Source organism: Hippopotamus amphibius, chromosome 5, assembly GCF_030028045.1.
Source record: "Hippopotamus amphibius kiboko isolate mHipAmp2 chromosome 5, mHipAmp2.hap2, whole genome shotgun sequence".
NCBI lineage: Eukaryota > Metazoa > Chordata > Mammalia > Artiodactyla > Hippopotamidae > Hippopotamus > Hippopotamus amphibius.
Genome location: NC_080190.1, coordinates 137,778,844 through 137,801,987, shown reverse-complemented (window position 1 = coordinate 137,801,987; position 23,144 = coordinate 137,778,844). Strand labels below are relative to the sequence as shown.

Genomic DNA, 23,144 nt, shown 5'->3' with positions numbered 1-23,144 from the left:
TTTAAACAAAACTGAATTATGTCTTTGGGATAAATCTGGTTTTAAAAAAAAAGTGGTCCCCAAGACTGAGAAAGTTACTGGTAATTAGTAAAATGCATTCAGATTAGTTAGCTCAGTAGCACTTTTTGTGTGAAAAAAATTTTGTATTTATATAGAGGCAAATAGAATACATACACTTTCCCTACAGTTTTGTAAACTGAAATTCCAATAGGTTTCTTTGGTTATGATAACCACATCTCATATATTTTAGTGTGAAAAATAAATTTGTAAAGATATTGTATAACCACCCACAACAGCAGAAGAAAAAGAAAGAAAAAAAGAAAATTTTAGACAAAAAGAATTTTCAAGCAAAACTCATATTACCAGCAAAGAGGAAGGAAGAAGCAGCTGAAAAGAGATGATGTGTTGCCAGGGAGTAAATAAGTATATGCAGGGAAATGTAACAGATAAGATTCCTGGAGAGGAAGAGAGGAATATGGTTAATGGAAGACAAACAAAATAAGCATAGGTGTTTAAATTCTTTTTTTTTAAAAGCTGCTGTTGCTTAGATGGAAAAGCAAGCATAAATATGGGATTCATGAAAAGGAATAGTGAAATTTTTTAAATGGATATCTTATAGAAGATATATAAGACAAAACCAGACAAAGCCTCCTCATCTTCTTATAACACGATAATCAGCAAGAACCATTCAATTAAAAAAAGAATGAGTCTTAACAGTTAATTTGTATAAAAGAACCTTCTTGAGTACGTAAAAAAATTACAATACAATCCTCAAAAAGCTAAACACAATTACTATATGACCCAGCAATTCCACGCCTAGGTATACGCCAAAAGGTACTGAAAACAGGGATGCAAACAAAACCTTGCACGTAAATGTTCACAGGAGCACTATTCACCATAGCCAAATGGTGGAAATAGCTGAAATGTCCATCAACGGATGAATGGATACACACAATCTGATACATCCATACAATGGAATATTACTCAGTCATAAAAAGAAATGACATCGGCACACATGCCACACCATGGACCAACCTTGAAAACATTATGCTAAACGAAATAAGCCAGACACCAAAGGTACACACCGCATGATTCTATTTCTATGAACTATACAGAATAGGCAATCCACAGAGACAGAAAGCAGCTCATGGGCTTAGATAGGGAGAATGAGGAGTGACTGCTTAATGGGGTTTCCCTGTGGGGGATGAAGTATTTTGGAACTAGTTAGAGGTGGTGGCTGCACAACACTGTGAGTGTACTAAAGGCCACTAAACTGTACACTTTAAAATAGTTAATTTAGTTGTTATGTGAATGTTACTTCAATTTTTTTAAAAGTGTAATGCAGAAGGTTCAGAAATGTGAATGACCGTAGTCTCTCTGACATAAATTCCTCCCGTCAGACCATTCAGCCTATCATATGAACCAGATTTCCTAAAACACCTCCTCAGCAGGCCCCTCATCTCTCTGTCAGACACTTCTTTGTTTCACAAGAACCCCTACCACTGGGAGAAGATTCTACTTTCCCCTACCATCTGGAGACTCCCAGACAGAGGATGGGCAAATTAACAGAATTGCACAGCACAGGGTGAGTCACTCTCTGTCTGCTGGAGAATGCATTTATTCCACACAATTTTACTGAGGATGCCTACTGTACACAGTACTGTACAGAGATGGAGAAAACCCTGCCCTTCAGGAACTGGAATGAGAGAAAAAGAACTTTACAAAAAAAGAGGGCAGAGAATTTACAAACAACATGGAAAGAAGGCACAGGCCTAGGAAGGGAGTCTAAAGGGCACGTGTGCTGGAAATGGGTGATTAGGGGAAGTTTTCTCCTAAAGGATAAGAAGGAATTAACCAGACAAAAAGGGGGAAGAAGAGCTTTCAGATGCAATTGGGGATGCAGCAAATGACACGCAGCGAGGTGGTTGTGCAACAGGAGAAAAGGCTTGGGGAGCTCCCAGTGACAAGCCTGATTTTACCAGATCAAGACCAAGCCGTGAACACCCTTGGTTCCATCTGGTCCCACTCTAGATCCAATAACCAATATCTATCCTTTTCTTTTGGACAGGCTGGACCAGACAGGTCCCAAAATGACCACAGAGTAGAAGCACCAAGGAATGGCTGCCCACTCTACACACAGATCTTTCCAAGAGTTTTTCTCCAAAGTGCGGTCAGACCAGGTGGGGAGGTAAGGCAGGATCTTAAAAAAATAATTAATTCGAAACCTGCCATTCTCATTTTCTATAGCGTTGTTCAAGGTCCCCTCATGGCCTCTCAATGCCCTTCACAGACCATCTCCAGTGCTCGCTCTTCACCAACTGCAGCCCACACAGACAAAGGCGGCCTGACCTCTCTGTGATCGCCCCACCTCACTAATGTTCACCCTTGGGGACTGTCTTAAGTTGTTCCCCCAGCTATGTTCTGGTTTGCTTAAAGAGAGAGACTATGTCATTTTTTTTCCCCTTTCTGTCTTTTTGTGGGAAGTGGGACATGGTACACTAGACCAACACAAGGCACAGTGTAACACACACATACTTGGAAGAAATTATTCTCCGGACAAATGGGATCAGAAAACACTATTTATAACTAGAAATGTTATCCAGGTAGTAATTTTCAAAGTTCACCTGAAATCAGTTTATGAGGTCTGGAAATTCTTACCTTCCTATTCTCACCCAGGGGGTAAACAGGTCATAATATAAATTAGATCCAAATTCTGTGCTATTTCACCATTTTAAGTTAATACTCATCCTGGATGAGTGTCTATTTAAAGGGCATATAATACAAATATCTAGCAGGCTCATGAAGACATCCATTCTCCTGAGGAGAAACAAGCTATGTTTCCACTGACAGATGTGGTGGCAATGAACATCTGCAAATCCCATAGGAGAAGAAGATTCAACATGGCAGTTTTCACTACATTTTTGGATCTTGTCCTATAATTAGTACTGATTTATGACATCACTGAAAACACCTAATCCCACAGATATTTACAAATACTAAAATCAAATTCTGTGTATCTTGAACAGCACAAAGAGCTGTGCTATTAAAAAGAAGAAAAAGAAATATATATACACTCACTAAACAGTAATAAAGTGGACCAGGAAACAAGTACAAAGGTGTTAGAGGGCAACTGAAAATGTATCAGAGGATAGTTAGAAAGTTTAGTTACTGAGAACCATTTGGTTCTGAAGGAGTAAAAGAAGGCAATAATTTGTGTAATGCCAATAACGAAGAGCTCATCTACACTTTTGACATCGTTCTTGAAGGATGGGAAGAAAGTAAAATCTCATTACATTAGAAAACAACTAGACCTCAGGCAGCTGCCTCTGGTTAGGTTACCTGTTAATACTGTCATTCGCTATCTGGATTCCGCAGTCTATTTGCAACACTGTTTTATAATCCACATAAGCTTTCTGATACTGCTCTAAAGTTTCATAGGCCGTTGCTCGTCGAAGAAGAGGCTTGATTGAGAATGGATGAAGTTCCAGAGCCCTAAAGGAGACAGAAATAATACGTATCATTTGTTTTGAAAATTACTCCCTAACTTATACTAACTGAATGTATCTGATAGTAGTGGACTCTCACATACATACGTATCTGATATTTTACCTCTGGGACTTGGCAACATACCAGAAAGGCAAACCCAGAGCAATCAAATCTGTGGTCATCTCCTTTCTTTTAAACCAGTACCAAAGCCCTTCGGCATTTACTCTTTCCGCCAGTGAGAATAAACTCCCTGACAGCAGGCAGTGTCTTCCCCTGACTCCGCGCCCTCCCCCCGCCGAATCCCTCCCCAAAGCCTTCCTCTCTCCCACCCCTCCTCAGTGGCTTCCCCCTCCCCTATGCACTAAGGCGGAAGCAGGCACAGAGCAGGCTTTCAACACGTTCTTGTCATTGACAGATTAAAAGGAAAATTTTTATTTGCGCCTATGTATTCCACAAAAGCCTACACTAAATTTTGAAAATCAGCTCTCCAAAACTTAATACAGTTGATTATGATTTACTTGCTGCCAAAGGGCTTCAAAAATAGACCAGAGGAAATTAAGGAAGTAAGCATACAATGATTTCTTGTAAGTCATGAATTTTCATCTTACACTTTTTCGTCTATGAAGTATTTCTAGTATCATTAGAGATGTATTTCAAGGTTATGTTCCTTGGTTTTGTTCGAAGTAACTGCTTAAAGCTTCCTCACTACTTAATGCACTTCATTATATTCTGAAATAAAGCATACAATCAAAAGATTGTACTTGTGAATGAAAACTAATGTACTCTCAGTTTTAACAAAGTCAGCTGAAACTGTATAGTAGTCCGTGCAGAGATCCTGTGAAGAACCTACTTCCTCTATAATCCGCTAACAAGTATGTGCACCAGGCTGTCCACAGTGGGGATAAAGGTTTGCTCCTCTGGTGATTCTTAGGCACAAGCAGTTCATATATCAGACATTTAACTTGCTTCAGGAAAAGCACGAGTAAGGGCTTCTTGACTTTCCCCCCAACAGTCCTAGAGACCTGCTGTCTGTTGCTGTCTACGAGGATCTGGAAGGAGGAAGCTCCAACAACATCTGCCGGTGCTGGTCACTGCAGACGCTCTCCTCTAATGCCACAAGGTAATATGTTCATGTTGCAGGTGAGGAAATGGAGAGACACAGGGAGTAATCGGCCCACAGGCCTGTTCTTCTGAATTTAAGCTCTGGGAGAGCAAGGGCTTTGCTGGTCTTGATCACCACTATATCCCAGTGCCTAGATCACTGCGAGGCCACTGGAGGTACTCAGCAAAACGCTTCCCAAATGAACCTTCAGGGCCTATATTTCTCCCACAAACAGAAACAAAAGCTCCACAGATAAAGGAACTCGGAGTCACCTGCCACTCAGGAGTCCTTCCTAATTCTCTACGGATACTCAGCTGCACATGTGGGTGTGTTCCTGGGCTGCATACCGTAGAATTTGGTCTAGAAATGTCATTGAACCTAATTAGTTTCATTTCTTTGAAAAATAACCTATTTCACTCTGCCTAGGTGTTAGGATTGGGGGTGATTTTAATGATTTCCTTTGCGTTGTACTGGGTTTTAAAATTTTTTCTATAATAGGTATGTTACTCTTGTAATCAGTAAAAGTTATTTTAAAAATAAAATTAAAGTCTATTAAAAACACTCAAACACTAGAAAACAGGTTTCTAGGCATCTGTACCACTGCCTTAAATCTACCTTAGTTTAATGCTTACAGGATATTAACTATGTGAACAGTGATTATAAATATAGGTCACAAACTACCCACATTTTGCCAAAGACTTCCAACACCCAAGGTGCTATTTATCCACCAGATAGACCTGAGGTAGGTGTGGAATCTAACACTGAATGAGATGAAGCGTTCAGTTTTTAGCACTCCCCCACTGAGTAAATGCAAGGTTTTTTTCTCTTTAACCACCATCCTGAAAATGAATGTGAGCTTATAAGTGCGAATTCCACTAAAAGGGGAAAAAAAGCACATCTATTCATAAAAACAAACACACACAGAGAACTTTTAAACCAGAGTTTACAAAAGCTTAAATAAAGACTCTTAAAGAGTCTTCTAATTTCAAGTCGGACAGAGAACAGCAAAGATGAACACAAGTGGAGAATCATTGGGCAACGCTCTTTTGTCTTGAGTCTGTCAAAACACCCTCAATGGAAAGTCAGTGAAAGATTTTTGATGTGGTTTAGATAACCCAAAAACGTTCTCTGACAGATGGGAATGGTGAAGATTTTTCTTTTAGCTGATAAACAATTGTAAGAATGAAAAGTAATTCCTAGAAATAATCCTTAGGTGTCATAACCCTGTTTCATGCTTCACCTGGAAGCCTAACCTAGAAACCTGGAGATGCGGAGGGGAGCAGAGGGCAGGGCCCGCAGCCACTGAGCTCCTCAAACACTCCTCAAGCTCTCAACAGCGATTCTCCACTCACCATATGCCCCTGGGAAAGAGCTCAGGGGAAGTGCTTCAGAGTAGGCCCCAGGAGTACAGACACTTAAAATCAAATACTTTCCCCCAAAATGCATAAAAAGTTATTTCATAGGTAAATTTATGAAAGTTATTTCATAGGTTCCCCTTCCTCTTTATTTTAAACTTTGCCCCCGGAGTTTTTCTTTTTCACTGTTTGAATCTTGCTACCACTAGTTTTGTAATGAGGGCTCCTGCAACATGAAACAACTCTCCAAGGAGCAAAGATAATTAATTGAAAAACTAAAAAACAGGCCCCTATAAAATGTATGTAATCTCTTTGAGGTGAAGAGAAAATAGTCGTATTTCTGCTAATATTTGGTTCCTAGTTTATACAGATTTAAACACAGCCATATTTCGACACATTCACATAAGCAAATCATGGTTTTCCTGACATTAAAATGAGTTTGAGAATCACTGCTTTGCACTATAATCACCCCATGCCCCTTATGCTAAGACCCATACACCAGGTATCAAAGAAAACATCTAAGTAGGTCGGTTTCTAGAAAGGTCAGTACTGACCAGCAGAGCCAGATTCCTTGGCTTAGGACACAGCTTTTAACTAAGGACACCTTACCTAAATCACCAGCCACTTCCCTCCCTCCCCTGCAGGCAATCTCCAGCTCTCCTCCAGGACAAACCTCCATTCTAGGCTCCCTGGAAAGTCTCCTCTGTGACTTTGTCCTGGGTCTACACTGAAACACAACACATTTTAGCAAGAAAATATCTGCCACCTTACTCGAGCTCACTTAAGGATAAAGTGAGTCCACTGTTTTTAACTAAAGAGTTCTGAACTCACTCACTGAAGGAACACCCGAGACAAGTCTGAAGGGTAATGTATTGGCAACACACACTTGAACTGAAAAGTTCTTAGCTGCAAATCACAATGTGCCTGATAATTCGCAGAAACACATGGTCTCGTTATTAGTTCTGGGCAGTGGTAAATGTTTAACAACCGGCTCTCCTGAGAAAAAAGGTCCAGACTTGTGGCATTTGCCAATTTTCATGGTAGTAGTAGTACTCCAACCATGTCAGATTTCAACTACCAACTTGACTTCAACTAACTCACAAAATCCTGAAAATGTAACAATTAACTAGTGTAAGATAGCACAATAGTAGATTGGGTCTAGAGTCAGACCAAAGTGAATATAAACATTATTTATTTTAAATCTGAATATGTAAAATTGGCAAAAAATCCAAGCAGCTCAAGGCCTTCTTTTTAAACTCCAGGCACAATACCAGCAAGTTTTTACCCGTATCAACAAACTGATATTATCAACGGAAGAAAAAAAATTGTTTACCCTATAATCAAGGTGTCCAGATATGCTACTGTCCAAACTAGGGCTTCTGAGAGTGAAAGGAGGCGATATTAACAATTATACCAGACAACAGGAGTGAACTAAAACTGTTGATGGTTAAACCAGTACATACGGCTTCTTATCTGTTAGAAGCACTAATAGTAGCTTCTTTCCAAAGGGCTCCTGAAGCAGGCTTACTACTTAATGGTAAAACAATACTTTTTATTCATAATTTTTACCCACTTCAGTATGTAGCTTGTTGAGTACCATGAGTGACTAACGTGCTTGAGGGATGCAACACTATAATACATGATTCCCGACCTCAGGAAGCTTAAAATCCAACGCAGTGGATGACATAAGTACCTACAGGTGTGAGAGTGACAGTGCAAGCATTACAGCGTGCAGACTACAGCCGTGCAGATGACCAGGGAACCTGAGGTGACCTGGAAAGCAGAGACGAGGGGGAAGCTGAGGAAGGATTTCTGAAGCAAAGTTGTGCAGAGGGCATTATAGATACCAAATGGGAGCAGAAAGCTTGTTTGGGGGGCAGTGTGGTGACAGAGGAGCTTATAATTATCTGGAAGACCAGACTGACCCGTTGAAACAGCCTGCACAAAGTAATGCTTCAAGAAAGTTATTCTGATGCTACAGTGGACTGAAGGAGGCAGACAGACTAGTTAGAGGGCTTCTTCAGTACTCGGATTGATGTGAAAGGAGTATGAATTAAGGTGATAGCAGTGGAAATGACAAAAGTTTGCAAAATCTTCCATAACTGTCTTCACATACGTGAAAGGATTTATGAGTTTTATGTATTAACCAATTAACACACCTTCAATGTCTTAAGAAATCAGGCTTTTATGGAGAAAATTCAGGATATTAAATACGGCGTTCATCACAGTGAAATGATAATCTCTTGACAAAGCTGAAAACGGGAAGTTTACCTGTTACAATCTTGAATGCAGCCACTGCAGTTTCCGTCTTTTAGGTAACACGCTGCTCTATTTGAATATAAGATACTTAGATCATCTGCACTTCCACTTCCTAAAATCACATTTAATTGGACACAGTTAAAATCCGTCAGCGAAATCACAGTTCACCAGAAGCCTGAGGTCCCCCGCGGCAATGCAGTCCTACACCCCCCTGCTAATGCAGCTCCGAGGAGCTCCCTGTGCCCGCAGCGGCCACAGAGGCCAAGCCCATAAGGGACAGCTGCGATCGTGCCCCGCCCCGACACACGCTCCGCGTTCCGAGGCAATGCTCCCGGAGGTCAAGTCGCATCCGCCCTGCCCTCGATGACCGGGAAGGAACGCACAGGGCGAGCGCCCGTCATTCGGGAGGTGGCCTGCGCCTCTCCCGCGGTGGCCCCTTTAGTTCCCGCGGGCCGCAGCACGAGGGGCCGGGGACCCCGAGGGCGCGGCTCACTCACCTGCAGGCTCCAGCTGCGCGATCGCCGCCGAGTACTTGAGGGCCGCCTCGGCAAACTGCCCGTTTTTAAAGAGCTCGTTGCCCTGGCTCTTCAGACCGGCGGGGCCGAGCGGGGCGGCGGGCGCGGGCGACAGCGCGCCGGGTCCGGGGGCCGCGCCAGCCGCAGGGTCCCCGGCGCCACGCCCGCCGCCCGGGTGCCCGTTGGCGCCGCCCGCCGTCGCCGGGGCCCGCGGCCGGTCCCGCTTGTCCGCGCCGGGCCCCGGCGCCCGGCCCCGCCGCGGCGCGCCCCTATCCGGCCGCTTGCCGCCCTCGCTCTTGCCCGTCAGCTTCTTCTGGATGTTGCCCATGGCGCGCGGCTCGGCGGTGCGCCCCGCTCCCGCCGGCTCCGCGGCCTCTGTGGGGGGTGGATGCGGGAAGTGAGTGTTTGCATCATCGCGAGCAACTACCAAGTAGGCCGCGGCGGTGCTGGCGCAGGGGCGGGGACGCGGGGAAGCCGGGCGGAGCGGGCCCGCCCCTCGGGCGGAACCCGGCGGTTCCCGCGCCTCTGGGGGCCGATCCGCCCCGAGGGTTGGCGGCGGAGGCCGCGCCCCGAGCCCCACCGGCTTCCCTGGCTAAAGACGGAAGCCAACCCCCGATTTAACTCTTCTAACGCTGAAGAGCTTGGGACGTGCGAACCGGCCTTTCAAAATCATTCCCTTCATCAAGCATACATGTCGAGGTAGATCTTACAAAATATGTACTTTTCTTCCATTTACAATTTACAAGTGAATGAAGGAAGTTACTAAAACTTGAATGCAATAATTGCACCCAAAGTTAGGGCACCCCTTCCTAATGATAAAGGACTGGGAGAAGATAATTTGGAAAAAAATAAAGTCCAAGTGATTTTTAAGCCATTTAAAAATGATTTTAGCAAAGAACTCGCATAAAACAGGCACCTAGTTTTTAAAGTGAACCTTAAAAAGACAGCAAAATCCCATTACAATACCTTATTCAAACTTCAAAATTCCTTTGATCTTTTTTTTTTTTTAATATGTCAATTATTTCTCTGTTTTTTTTTTTTTTTTTTTTTTGGCACACGGGCTTAGTTGCTCCGCAACATGTGGGATCTTCCTGGAGCTGGGATTGAACCCGTGACCTCTGCATTGGCAGGCGGATTCTTAACCACTGCACCACCTAGGAAGCCCCTCCTTTGATCTTGATTGAAAGATTTCAGGTATTTCTCAGAGCTTTAATAATTGACTATTGAATTGGTCTTTAAATATGACAATGATGTATAAATATTTCATCGATGGGTGTCTTAATATTTAAAACAAAGCAATGCATCATTTCAAAGCACTAAATGCAGAGACTTCCCAGCTTTCTCTTGTAACAAATTATAAGCTGATTTTTAATGAGTATATTTCCCATTCTGTTTCATGAATGGTAGTCAGAATTTGAAGCACAAGAGGAAAGAGAAAGCCACAAGTACTTAAATGAAAATCGTGGATGGATAATCACCTTAAGGCAAGCAATGAGTATAAAAACACACATTAATAAATACAGTTTTCTATACAGCAGAATAATATCCAATTTTGCATCGCTAACCAAAAGAGGCTTAATTTTTAAAACAATAAAAAGATGATCTTATTATAGTGATAAGTCCCCAGATTGGACCCAGTAGAATTATGGGAGCAAGGCCCCAGTGCTCTTTATTTGGTATTTGCTGCTCAAGTCCCACCCAGCATAAAAATGGATGGAAGCATACGTCAGTGTCAGCAGAAACGATGGACAGCTAGTGTTATTTTCTATTCCCTTGGATGTTATCCCTTCATATCTGACTGATACTATTACTAAATAGCTGCCATTTATTGAGAACTTAATATGGGTCAAGACCTTTACATACATTATCATTTTTCATGATCATTAATCTTCATTCCAAGTATTATCCCCACATTACAAATAAAGCAAGAGAAACACAAGGAAGAAGCTAAGGAATTCGTTCAAGCATGAAGAGCTAGAAACCAACATAACTGGGATTCAAATGAAATGAAATGAATGCTGTACCTCTTTCTTTAAGACTAAAATGCTCCTTAACATTTCCGCGCAAAGGTAAACAGAGGACTGAACATGAAAGACCTGTGAGTCTGTTGGGTATTTCGCTATCTGTGGGACATTCCAGAGGAGTTGTTCAGGAGGTGGCTCCAAATGTAGATCAGAGGAGGCCTTATCTAGAGATACCGACTTGGGAGTTGCTGGCATAAAATGGATCACTGAAATTTGGGTGTCAATGGAGTTCACTGAGATCTTCCAAAGGATCCCTAAGAAAAAAACACCTTAAAGGATGATCAGACTCTCCAGCGGAAATGGAGGAGTACCTAGAAATGAGAGAGAAAACAGGAAGGAGTACTGCCTCAGAAACCAAGAAGAAAGAGTATTTCAGGGAGAAAGGAGCCAACAATAACAAATATCAAAGGAAGGAATGTCCAAAAGTTTTGACTGCATAAGGACTAAAGAAAATCATTACATCTAAAGACCACAAAGACTTCAGTAGCCTTGGTTGGGGTGGTTTGGGTAGCTGGTAGATACAAAAATCCTCAATGAAATACTAGCAAAATGAATCCAATAGCATATTAAAAGGATTATACATCCAGATGAAGTGGGATTTATCTCAGGAGTAGTTCAACAGTAGAGAAGCAATCTATGCAACACATGACTTTAACAGAACAAGGGGAAAAAACCATATGATCATAGCTGACACTGAAAAGGAACTTGACAAAATCCAACACCCTTTCATGATAAAAACACTCAGAAAACTAAGAATAGAAGTAAAATTTCTCAACATGATAAAGTACATTCATGAAAAACTCACAGCTAACATCATACTCAATAGTGAAATCTTGAAAGCTTTCCCCTGAAGCTCAGGAACAAGACACAGATGCTGTTTTCCACTGCAGCTACTCAACATTGTACTGGAAGTTGTAGCCTGATCAATTAGACAAAAAGAAATAAAAGACATCCATACTGGAAAGGAAAAAGTAAAATTATCTCTATTCATAGATTACATGATTATCATATCTATTATATATGATTATCTACATATATATATATAAATGTACATATATTCCCAAAGAATACATACACACACAAACCACTACTAGAACTAATAAGCAAATTCAGCGATTTCAGGGTACAAGATCAACATACAATAATCAATTGTTTTTATAAACTAGCAATGAAAAATCCTGAAAGAAAATTACAAAAACAATTCCATTTAAAATAGCACCCAAAGAAATAAAATATTTAGGAATAAATTTAACCAAGGCAGTGAAACACTAGTACAATAAATATTGCTGAAAGAAATTAAATAAATGGAAAGATATCTCTTGATCATGGATAGGAAGACAATGTTATTAAAATATCTATACTATACAAAGCAAACTACAGATTCAACATAATCCCTATCAAAACTCCACATCTTCTTTGGCAGAAATGGAAAAGCTGATCCTCAAATTCATGTGGAATTTCAAGGGGCCTAGAATAGCCAAAACAATCTTGAAAAAGAACAAAATCAAAGGACTTACACTTCAGATTTCAAAACTTATGGAAAACTACTGTAATCAAAACAGCATGGCACTGACATAAGGACAGACATATAGACCAGTGAAACAGTCCAGAAATAAACCCATATATCTATGGCCAAGTGATTATTTTTTTGAGGGCAAAATATGGTTTAATTTTCATCAAATGCAAATCAATGTAAGAGTACAATGAAACCTCTAAAAACCACAGCTTTGGACCATGTCAGTCAGTCCAACAGTCAGTCAGGTGTTTTTTTGTTTTGGTTTGGTTTGGTTTGGTTTTGAGGTATAGTTGATTTACAATATCATATAAGTTTTAGGTACAATTTTTAAAGGTTAAACTCCATTTATAGTTATAAAATATTGGCTATATTCCCTGTGCTGTATAATATATTCTTGTAGCTTATTTTATACATAGTAATTTGTGTCCCTTAATCCGATACCCCTATCTTGCTCCTCCCCCTTCCTTCTCCTCTCTGGTTTGTTCTGTCTGAGTCAGTTTCTTTTTTGTTATATCCACTATTTTATCTTTTAGATTCCACATGTAAGTTTTTTTTTTAAAGATTTATTTTATTATTTATTTGTTTTTTAATTCTTGGCTGCCTTGGGTCTTCGTTGCCGCACACGGGCTTTCTCTAGTTGTGGTGAGTAGGGGCTACTCTTCATTGCAGTGCACAGGTTTCTCATTGCAGAGGCTTCTCTTGTTGGGGAGCATGTGCTCTAGGTGCGTGGCTTCAGTAGTTGAGGCACATGGGCTCAGCAGTTGTGGTTCGTGGGCTCTAGAGTGCAGGCTCAGTAGTTGTGGCACACAGGCTTAGTTGCTCGGTGGCACGTGGGATCTTCCCAGACCAGGGATCAAACCTGTGTCCCCTGCATTGGCAGGCGGACTCTTAACCACTGCGCCACCAGGGTAGCCCATAAGTTTTATCATATAGTATTTTTCTTTCTCTGTCTTATTTCACTAAGCATAATACCCTACAATTCCATCCATGTTGTTGCAAATGGCAAAATTTCACTCTTTTTTTTAAGAATGAATAGTGTTCCTGTGTGTGTGTGTGTGTGTGTGTGTGTGTGTGTATCACATTTTCTTTATCCATTCATCTGTCAATGTACACAGGTTGCTTCCATATCTTGGCTATTGTAAATAATGTGTCTGTGAACACTGGGGTGCGTATATCTTTTCAAATTAGTGTTTTCATTTTATTTGAATATATACCCTGGAATGGAATTGTTGGATCATATGGTAGTTCTTTTTTTTAGTTTTTTGAGAAACCCCCATACTGTTTTCCACAGTGGCTGCACCAATTTACATTCCCGCCGACAGTGCACAAAGGTTACATTTTCTCCACATCCTTGCCAACATTTGTTATTTGTGGTCTTTTTGATGATATCCATTCTGACAGATGTGAGGTGATATCTCATTGTGGTTTTGTTTTGCACTTCTCTGATGATTTACAATGTTGATCATTTTTTCATATGCCTGTTGGCCATATGTATATCTCCTTTGGAAAAATCTCTATTCAGGTCTCCTGCCCATTTTTTAATCGAGTTATTTGTTTTGACGTGGGTTGTTAGAGCTGTTTATATATGATGGATATTAACCCCTTACTGGTCATATCATTTGCAAATATCTTCTCCCATTCAGTAGGTTGTCTTTTTGTTTTGTTGGTGGTTTCCTTTGCTGTGTAAAAGCTTTTTAGTTTAATTAGGTCCCATTTGTTTATTTCTGCTTTTGTTTCCTTTGCCCTAGGAGACAGATCCAAAAAATACTGCTACAACTTATGTCAAAGAATGTTTTGCCCATGTTTTCTTCAGGAGTATTATGGTTCCTGGTCCTACATTTAGGTCTTTAATCCATTTTGAGTTTATTTCTGTATGTGGTGTTAGAAAATGTTGTAATTTCATTCTTTTACATGGAGCTGTCCAGTTTTCCCAGTACCACTTATTGAAGAGACTGTCTTTTCTCCACTATACATTCTTGCCTCCTTTGTTGTAGATTAATTGACCATAAGTATGTGGGTATGGCCAACTGATTTTTGACAAAGGTGCCAAGTCCATTCAGTGACGAAAGAATAATTTCTTTAACAAATGGTGTTAGGACAACTAGATTTCTACATGTCAAAAAACAACAACAAAAACAAAAACACCAAAAAACCAAAGCTAAGCTGGACTCCTTTCTACCTCAATTAATCAAAATAAATCAATGACCTAAATATAAGAGCTCTAAATGTAACACTCAAAAGAAAACATAGTAGTAAATCTACATGACCTTGGATTTAACAGTGGATTTTTTTTTTTTTTGGCCATTTCATGTGGCATGCAGGATTTTAGCTCCCCGACCAGGGATCAAACCCGTGCCCTCTGCATTGGGAGCACGGAGTACTCGACCTCCAGGGAAGTCCTAACAATGGATTTTTATATATGACACCAAAGTTATAAGCAACAAAAGAAAAGGTAAATTGGACTTCATCAAAATTAAAAACTTTTGTGCATCAGACGATATTATCAAGAAAATTAAAAAATCCACAGAATGGGAGAAATTATATACAAATCATGTATCTGATAAGAGTCTAGTCTCCAGAATATATAATTAACACTTACAATGCAACAATAAAAAGACAATCTAATTTTAAAATGGGCAAAGGACTTGAATAAACATTTCTCCAAAGAAGATACACAAATGGCTAATAAACACATGGAAAAGGGAAATCCAAATCAAAACCATAAGGAGTTACCACTTTATACCCACTAGGATGGTTATACTCAAAGAGGCAAACCATAACAAGTGTTTGCAAGAATGTGGAGGAACTGGAATCCTTATATATTGCTGGTGAGAAGATAAATAGTGCAGCCACTTTAGAAAAGAGTCTTTCAGTTCCTCTAGAAGTTAAGCATAGAGTTACCATATAACCCTATAGTCCACTCTTAAGTATATACCCGCTAAAATTAAAAACATATGTACATGCACAGACACAAACCAAAAATACTTGTATATGAATGTTCACAGAAGCATTATTCATAATAGCCAAAAAGCAGAAACAACCCAAATGTCCATCAACTGATTAATGAATAAAGAAAATTATCCATGCAATGGAATATTATTTGTCCACAAAAAGGAGTGAAGTACTAAGACATTGGTCTCAGTAATATTTTTTTGGGATATGTCTCTTCAGACAAGGAAAGCAAAAGTAAAAACAAACAGATGGGGGAGAAAAAGATGGCGGCGAAGTAGAGAGACGTGGAGTGCATCCCTCTCCACAGATGCATTGGGAATGCACGGAAGGACGCAGTCATTCCCACAGAGAACTAGCTGAACACCAGCAGACGGCCTCGGACACCGGAAAGGGCTGCGGAGAACCTGACATAGCCGGTAGGGAGGCATCTACGAGGGCTCAAAGAGGGTGAAGCGGCGGAGCTGTGGCAGACGGGAGGGAGTGAGAAACATACGGAGGGTCCGCAGCGCAGCTCAGCGTTCCCGGACCGAGACATCGATCCGCGGCTGAACGGAGGGTCCAGGAGCGGGAGCGTGGGAACCGGAGAGCTGGTTCAGGGTGAGAAACATTGTTGCCGGTAGGGTGACGGACCGAGAGGACAGGAGGGAGGAGGTCCGCGGAGAGGAGTGCCGATCCCTGAGAGCTGCCCGGCCATGATGGCGGCTGGAGGCTGCAGGCTCCCGGGCGGGGGGGAGGAGCCGCGCGCATAGCCTCTCTCTCTCTTTCTGCGCCTCTGCAACAGGCAGCGGAGAGACGCCCTGCGGGGCCACATAAGGCGCTCAGGGATAACAAGCACCCTCAGGCGCTCGGGCGGGGCTAGATTAAAACTCCTTGCAACGCCAGCAGCAGGGAGGCTGCCGAGAGAAAAAAAAAAAAAAAAAAACCAGCATCAAAAAGAAAAAACCCCGAGAGAGGCCCAACTCTAAGACTTTCTGTGTACGCCTGAGCCACCAGCGCTCTCTGCAACAGGCACCTCCAAGCCTGACTGAAGCAACAGTGCGCCACTGCTCACTCCCTCCCAGGAGAAGGAGCCACTATTGCACCCTCTCCCTCCCCACACACCGAGGCTTACAGACGAACAATAAAGGAACCTCTGCTGGTCACAGAATAACGCAAAAAAAAAAAAAAACCCAAGGCAAGGAAAAGGACACTTACAGCTGAGACGCTAAGGAAACAAATAGTAGTATCAATACCTATTGAACTGGTCCATTCGGGGATCAGTTCTGGATTTTTTTTTTTTTTCCTTTCTCTTTTTTTTTTTTTTTGATTTATTAAATACGATCTTAGCCCTAAGGGATCTACAAGTTTTACAACATAATTTTATAAGGATATTTTTTACTTTTTTTTTTTTTTTTTTTTTTTTTTTTTGCCTTTTAAAATACTTCTATATCTAGCTAAGTTTTTGGTAGTACGGACAAAATATCTTTCATACTTTCCTTTCATCCCTTTCTTTTATACACTTCTATTCCTTTCTTTTTCTTTGCATATTTCCAACCACATTACGCTCTTCTGTTCCCCTTTCTTCCAGCCATTTTAAGTGTATTTTATCTTAACATACTTATAAGCAACACTATCGGTCTGCTCAGACTCCTTGCTCTATTCTCCAGATGATGCACTGCCTTGGTATTAATATTAGGCTTTTGTCTTTATCTTAGTTCTTAGTACAGTTGTCTAATTACATTCTGAGAATCTCCATTCTCTCTGGTGGTACTCCAGCTCATTTCTATATTTGATCCTAGCTTACAAAATCTCCCTGGATTGATGTTTGTATGTGTAGGGTGTTATTTGTTGTTTGTTTGCTTTTGCTTTTGTCTCTGATTTGTTCTGTTTCAGTTGTCAATTTCTGCTGGGTTTCTCTCTGAATATCTGATAGCACACTGGGGTTCTGTCAGGTCTTTCTAGAGCCTTATGTCCTAACGGATTCAATAATTGTGTGTCTTATACATGTATGTGTTTCCTAGACTGAATATTCATCTAATCCAATACTTGGACATTAGTCTGAGGCTTGGACAGTCTTCTATAAACACCTCTATCACCAGGACAAGCAACCCCAAAAGCTTGGACAACCATGAGGAAACAAAGAAACACCATGCAGGCAAAGGAGCAGGAAAAAAACCCACAAGACCAAATAAATGAGGAGGAAATAGGAAAAATGCCTGAAAAAGAATTTAGAGTAATGATAGTAAAAATGATACAAAATCTCGATAACAAATTAGAGAAAGTACAAGAAACAGTTCATAAGAACTCAGAAAAACAAACAGCAATGGATAACAAAATAACTGAAATTAAAAATACTCTAGATGCTCTAACCAGCAGAATGACTGAGGCAGAAGAACGAATAAGTGAGTTGGAAGATAGAATGGAAGAAATAAACGCCACAGAGCAGGAAAAAGATAAAAAAATAAAAAGACTAGAAGACAGCCTCAGAGACCTCAGTGATAACCTTAAACGTACCAACATTCGAATTATAGGCATCCCAGAAGAAGAAGAAAACAAGAAAGGGTCTGTGAAAATATTTGAAGAGGTTCTAGTGGAAAACTTCCCCAACATGGGAAAGGAAATAATGAACCAAGTCCAAGAAGCACAGAGAGTCCCATACAGAATAAACCCAAGGAGAAATACACCAAGACACATATTAATCAAACTAACGACAATTCAACACAAAGAAAAAATATTAAAAGCAGCAAGAGAAAAGCAACAAACAACATATAAGGGAAAACCCATCAGGATAACAGCTGACCTTTCTACAGAAACTCTGCAGGCCAGAAGGGAATGGCAGGATATACTGAAAGTCCTGAAAGAGAGAAACCTACAGCCAAGAATACTTTACCCAGCAAGAATCTCATTCAGATTTGAGGGAGAAATCAAAAGCTTTCCAGACAGGCAAAAGTTAAGAGAATTCAGCACCACCAAACCAGCCTTACAACAAGTGCTAAAGGAACTTCTCTAAGTAGGAAACACAAGAAAAGGAAAACACCTACAAATACAAACCCAAAACAATTAAGAAAATGGTCATTGGAACACACATGTCAATAATCACTTTAAATGTAAATGGATTAAATGCTCCAACCAAAAGACACAGACTGGCTGAATGGATACAAAAACAAGACCCTTCTATATGCTGCCTACAAGAAACCCACTTCAGACCAAGGGATACATATAGACTGAAAGTGAAGGGATGGAAAAAGATATTCCACGCAAATGGAAGTCAAAAGAAAGCTGGAGTAGCAATACTCATATCAGACAAATTAGACTTGAAAGTAAAGACTATTAAAAGAGACAAGGAAGGGCACTACATAATGATCAAGGGATCCATCCAAGAAGAACATATCACAATGGTAAATATCTATGCCCCCAATATAGGAGCACCTCAATACATAAGGCAAATGCTAACAGCTATAAAAGGGGACATCGACAGTAACACAATTATAGTGGGAGACTTGAACACCCCACTTACATCAATGGACAGATCATCCAAACAGAAAATAAATAAAGACACACAAGCTTTAAATGACACATTAGACCATCTCGACTTAATTGATATTTATAGGACATTCCATCCAAAAACGACAGACTACACTTTCTTCTCAAGTGCACACGGAACATTTTCCAGGATAGATCACATCTTGGGTCACAAATCAAACCTCAGCAAATTCAAGAAAATTGAAATCATATCAAGCATCTTCTCAGACCACAACGCCATGAGACTAGATATCAATTACAGGAAAAAAACTGCAAAAAAGACAAACACATGGAGGCTAAACAATTCACTATTAAACAACCAAGGAATCACTACAGAAATCAAAGAGGAAATCAAAAAGTATCTAGAAACAAATGACAACGAAAACACAACAACCCAAAACCTATGGGACGCAGCAAAAGCAGTTCTAAGAGGGAAGTTTATAGCAATACAGTCCTACCTTAAGAAACAAGAAAATGATCGAATAAACAACCTAACCTTACACCTCAAACAACTAGAGAAAGAAGAACAAAGAAACCCCAAAATGAGCAGAAGGAAAGAAATCGTAAAGATCAGAGCAGAAATAAATGAAAAAGAAAGGACAGAAACCATAAGAAAAATAAATAAAACTAAAAGCTGGTTCTTTGAGAAGATTAACAAAATTGATAAACCATTAGCCAGACTCATCAAGAAAAAAAGAGAGAAGATGCAAATCAACAGAATTAGAAATGAAAAAGGAGAAGTCACAACGGACACCTCAGAAATACAAAACATCATGAGAGACTACTACAAGCAACTCTATGCCAATCAATTGGATAACCTGGAAGAAATGGATACATTCTTAGAAAAATACAATCTTCCAAGACTGAACCAGGAAGAAATAGAAACCATGAACAGACCAATCACAAGTACAGAAATTGAGGCAGTGATTAAAAATCTCCCAACACACAAAAGCCCAGGACCAGATGGATTCACTGGCGAATTCTATCAAACATTTCGAGAAGAGTTAACACCTATCCTTCTCAAACTCTTCCAAAATATTGCAGAAGGCGGAGCACTCCCAAACTCATTCTATGAGGCTACCATCACCCTGATACCAAAACCAGGCAAAGATGTCACAAAAAAAGAAAACTACAGACCAATATCACTGATGAATATAGATGCAAAAATCCTCAACAAAATACTAGCTAACAGACTCCAACAGCACATTAAAAAAATCATACACCACGATCAAGTGGGGTTTATCCCTGGGATGCAAGGATTCTTCAATATACGCAAATCAATCAACGTGATACATCATATCAACAAATTGAAGGATAAAAACCATATGATCATTTCAATAGATGCAGAAAAAGCTTTTGACAAAGTTCAACATCCATTTATGATAAAAGCTCTCCAGAAAATGGGCATAGAAGGAAATTACCTCAACATCATAAAAGCCATATATGACAAACCAAAAGCCAACATTGTTCTCAATGGAGAAAAACTGGAAGAATTCCCTCTAAGAACAGGAACAAGACAAGGGTGTCCACTCTCACCACTGTTATTCAACATAGTTTTGGAAGTGTTAGCCACAGCAATCAGAGAAGAAAAAGAAATTAAAGGAATCCAAATTGGAAAAGAAGAAGTAAAATTATCACTCTTTGCAGATGACATGATACTATATATAGAAAACCCTAAAGACTCTACCAGAAAACTGCTAGCACTCATTGATGAGTTTAGTAAAGTAGCAGGATACAAAATTAATGCACAGAAATCTCTTGCATTCCTATACACTAACAACGGAAGAGCAGAAAGAGAAATTAAGGAAACTCTCCCATTCACCATTGCAACCAAAAGAATAAAATACCTAGGAATAAACCTGCCTAAGGAGGCAAAAGATCTGTATGCAGAAAACTTTAAGACATTGATGAAAGAAATCAAAGATGACATAAACAGATGGAGGGATATACCATGTTCCTGGATTGGAAGAATCAACATCGTGAAAATGACTGTACTACCCAAAGCAATTTACAGATTTAATGCAATCCCGATCAGATTACCAATGGCATTTTTCACAGAACTAGAGCAAGAAATCTTACGATTTGTATGGAAACGCAAAAGACCCCGAATAGCCAAAGCAATCTTGAGAAGGAAAAATGGAGTTGGTGGAATCAGGCTTCCTGACTTCAAACTATACTACAAGGCCACAGTGATCAAGACAGTATGGTACTGGCACAAAAATAGAAAGGAAGATCAATGGAACAGAATAGAGAACTCAGAAGTAAGCCCAAACACATATGGGCACCTTATCTTTGACAAAGGAGGCACGAGTATACAATGGAAAAAAGACAGCCTCTTCAATAAGTGGTGCTGGGAAAATTGGACAGCAACATGTAAAAGAATGAAATTAGAACACTTCCTAACACCATACACAAAAATAAACTCCAAATGGATTAAAGACCTACATGTAAGGCCAGACACTATCAAACTCCTAGAGGAAAACATAGGCAGAACACTCTTTGACATACATCAAAGCAACATCCTTTTTGACCCACCTCCTAGAATCAGGGAAATAAAATCAAGAATAAACGAATGGGACCTCATGAAACTTAAAAGCTTTTGCACAGCAAAAGAAACCATAAACAAGACTAAAAGGCAACCCTCAGAATGGGAAAAAATAATTGCCTATGAAACAACGGACAAAGGATTAACCTCCAAAATATACAAGCAGCTCATGCAGCTTCATACCAAAAAAGCAAATAACCCAATCCACAAATGGGCAGAAGACCTAAATAGACATTTCTCCAAAGAAGACATACAGATGGCCAACAAACACATGAAAAGATGCTCAACATCACTCATCATCAGAGAAATGCAAGTCAAAGCCACAATGAGGTATCACCTCACACCAATCAGAATGGCCATCATCACAAAGTCTGGAAACCACAAATGTTGGAGAGGGTGTGGAGAAAAGGGAACTCTCCTGCACTGTTGGTGGGACTGTAAGTTGGTACAGCCACTATGGAAAACAATTTGGAGGTTCCTTAAAAAACTACAAATAGAACTACCATATGATCCAGTCATCGCACTCCTGGGCATATACCCAAAGAAAAGCATAATCCCAAAAGAAACTTGTACCATAATGTTTATTGCAGCACTCTTTACAATAGCCAGGACATGGAAGCAACCTAAATGCCCATCAACAAATGAATGGATACAGAAGATGTGGCATATATATACAATGGAATATTACTCAGCTATAAAAAGGGATGAGATGGAGCTATATGTAATGAGGTGGATAGAACTACAATCTGTCATACAGAGTGAAGTAAGTCAGAAAGAGAAAGACAAATATTGTATGCTAACTCACATATACGGAATCTAAAAATGGTACTGATGAACTCAGTGACAAGAACAGGGAAGCAGATACAGAGAATGGACTGGAGAACTCGAGGTATGGGAGGGGGTGGGGGGTGAAGGGGAAACTGAGAAGAAGCGGGAGAGTAGTACAGACATATATATACTACCAACTGTAAAATAGTCAGTGGGAAGTTGTTGTATAACAAAGGGAGTCCAACTCGAGGATGGAAGATGCCTTAGAGGACTGGGGCAGGGAGGGTGGGGGGGAATCGAGGGGGGGGCGTCAAGGAAGGGAGGGAATATGGGGATATGTGTATAAAAACAGTTGATTGAACCTGGTGTACCCCCCAAAAAAATAAAATAAAGTAATAATAATAAAAAAAAAAAAAAAAAAAAAAAACAAACAGATGGGACTACATCAAACTAAAAAGCTTTTGTACAGCAAAGGAAACTATGGAAAAATGAAAAGGCCACCTACTGAATGGGAGAAGATATTTGTAAACAATAAATCCAATAAGAAGTTAGTATCCAAAATATACAAACAACTCATATAACTCAATAGCAAAAAAAGCCAAACAATCCAGTTAAAAAATGGGCATAGGATCTGAATAAACATTTTTCCAAAGAAGACATACAGGCACATGAAAAGATATTCAACATCGCTAATCATCAGAGATTAAAACAACAATGAGCTATCACCTCATACCTGTCAGAATGGCTATTATCAAAAAGTCAACAAATAGCTAGTGTTAGCGAGGATGTGGAGAAAGTGTAACCATTGTGCACTCTTGGTGGGAATGTGAATTGGTACAGCCAGTATGGAAAACAGTATGGAGGTTCCTCAAAAAATTCAAAACAGAACTACCATACAATCCAACAATTCCACTCTTAGGTATTTATCTGAAGAAAACAAAAACACTAATTAGAAAAGACACCTCTATATTCACTGCAGCACTATTTACAATAGCCGAGATATGGAAGCAACCTAAGTGCCCATTAACAGATGTAGCATATATATATATAGGAATATTACTCAGCCATTAAAAAAAAGAATGAAATCTTGCCATTTGTGATGCAGAGGGTATTATGCTTAC

The 23,144-nt window shown here is 40.1% G+C and overlaps 1 protein-coding gene across 2 annotated transcripts in view; it reads right to left on the bottom strand.

Annotated features, from left to right (window-relative positions):
- SPAG1 (sperm associated antigen 1) overlaps positions 1–23,144 on the bottom strand; it is a 79,318-nt gene that overhangs the window by 14,690 nt on the left and 41,484 nt on the right. For both annotated transcript variants that reach the window (XM_057735185.1, XM_057735186.1), the window contains 3 exons: positions 8,700–9,092; positions 8,215–8,314; positions 3,340–3,492 (listed from right to left, as the gene is read on the bottom strand). In XM_057735185.1, the coding sequence (XP_057591168.1) occupies positions 3,340–3,492; positions 8,215–8,314; positions 8,700–9,092 (646 nt within the window). The remainder of the gene's footprint in view (positions 1–3,339; positions 3,493–8,214; positions 8,315–8,699; positions 9,093–23,144) is intronic.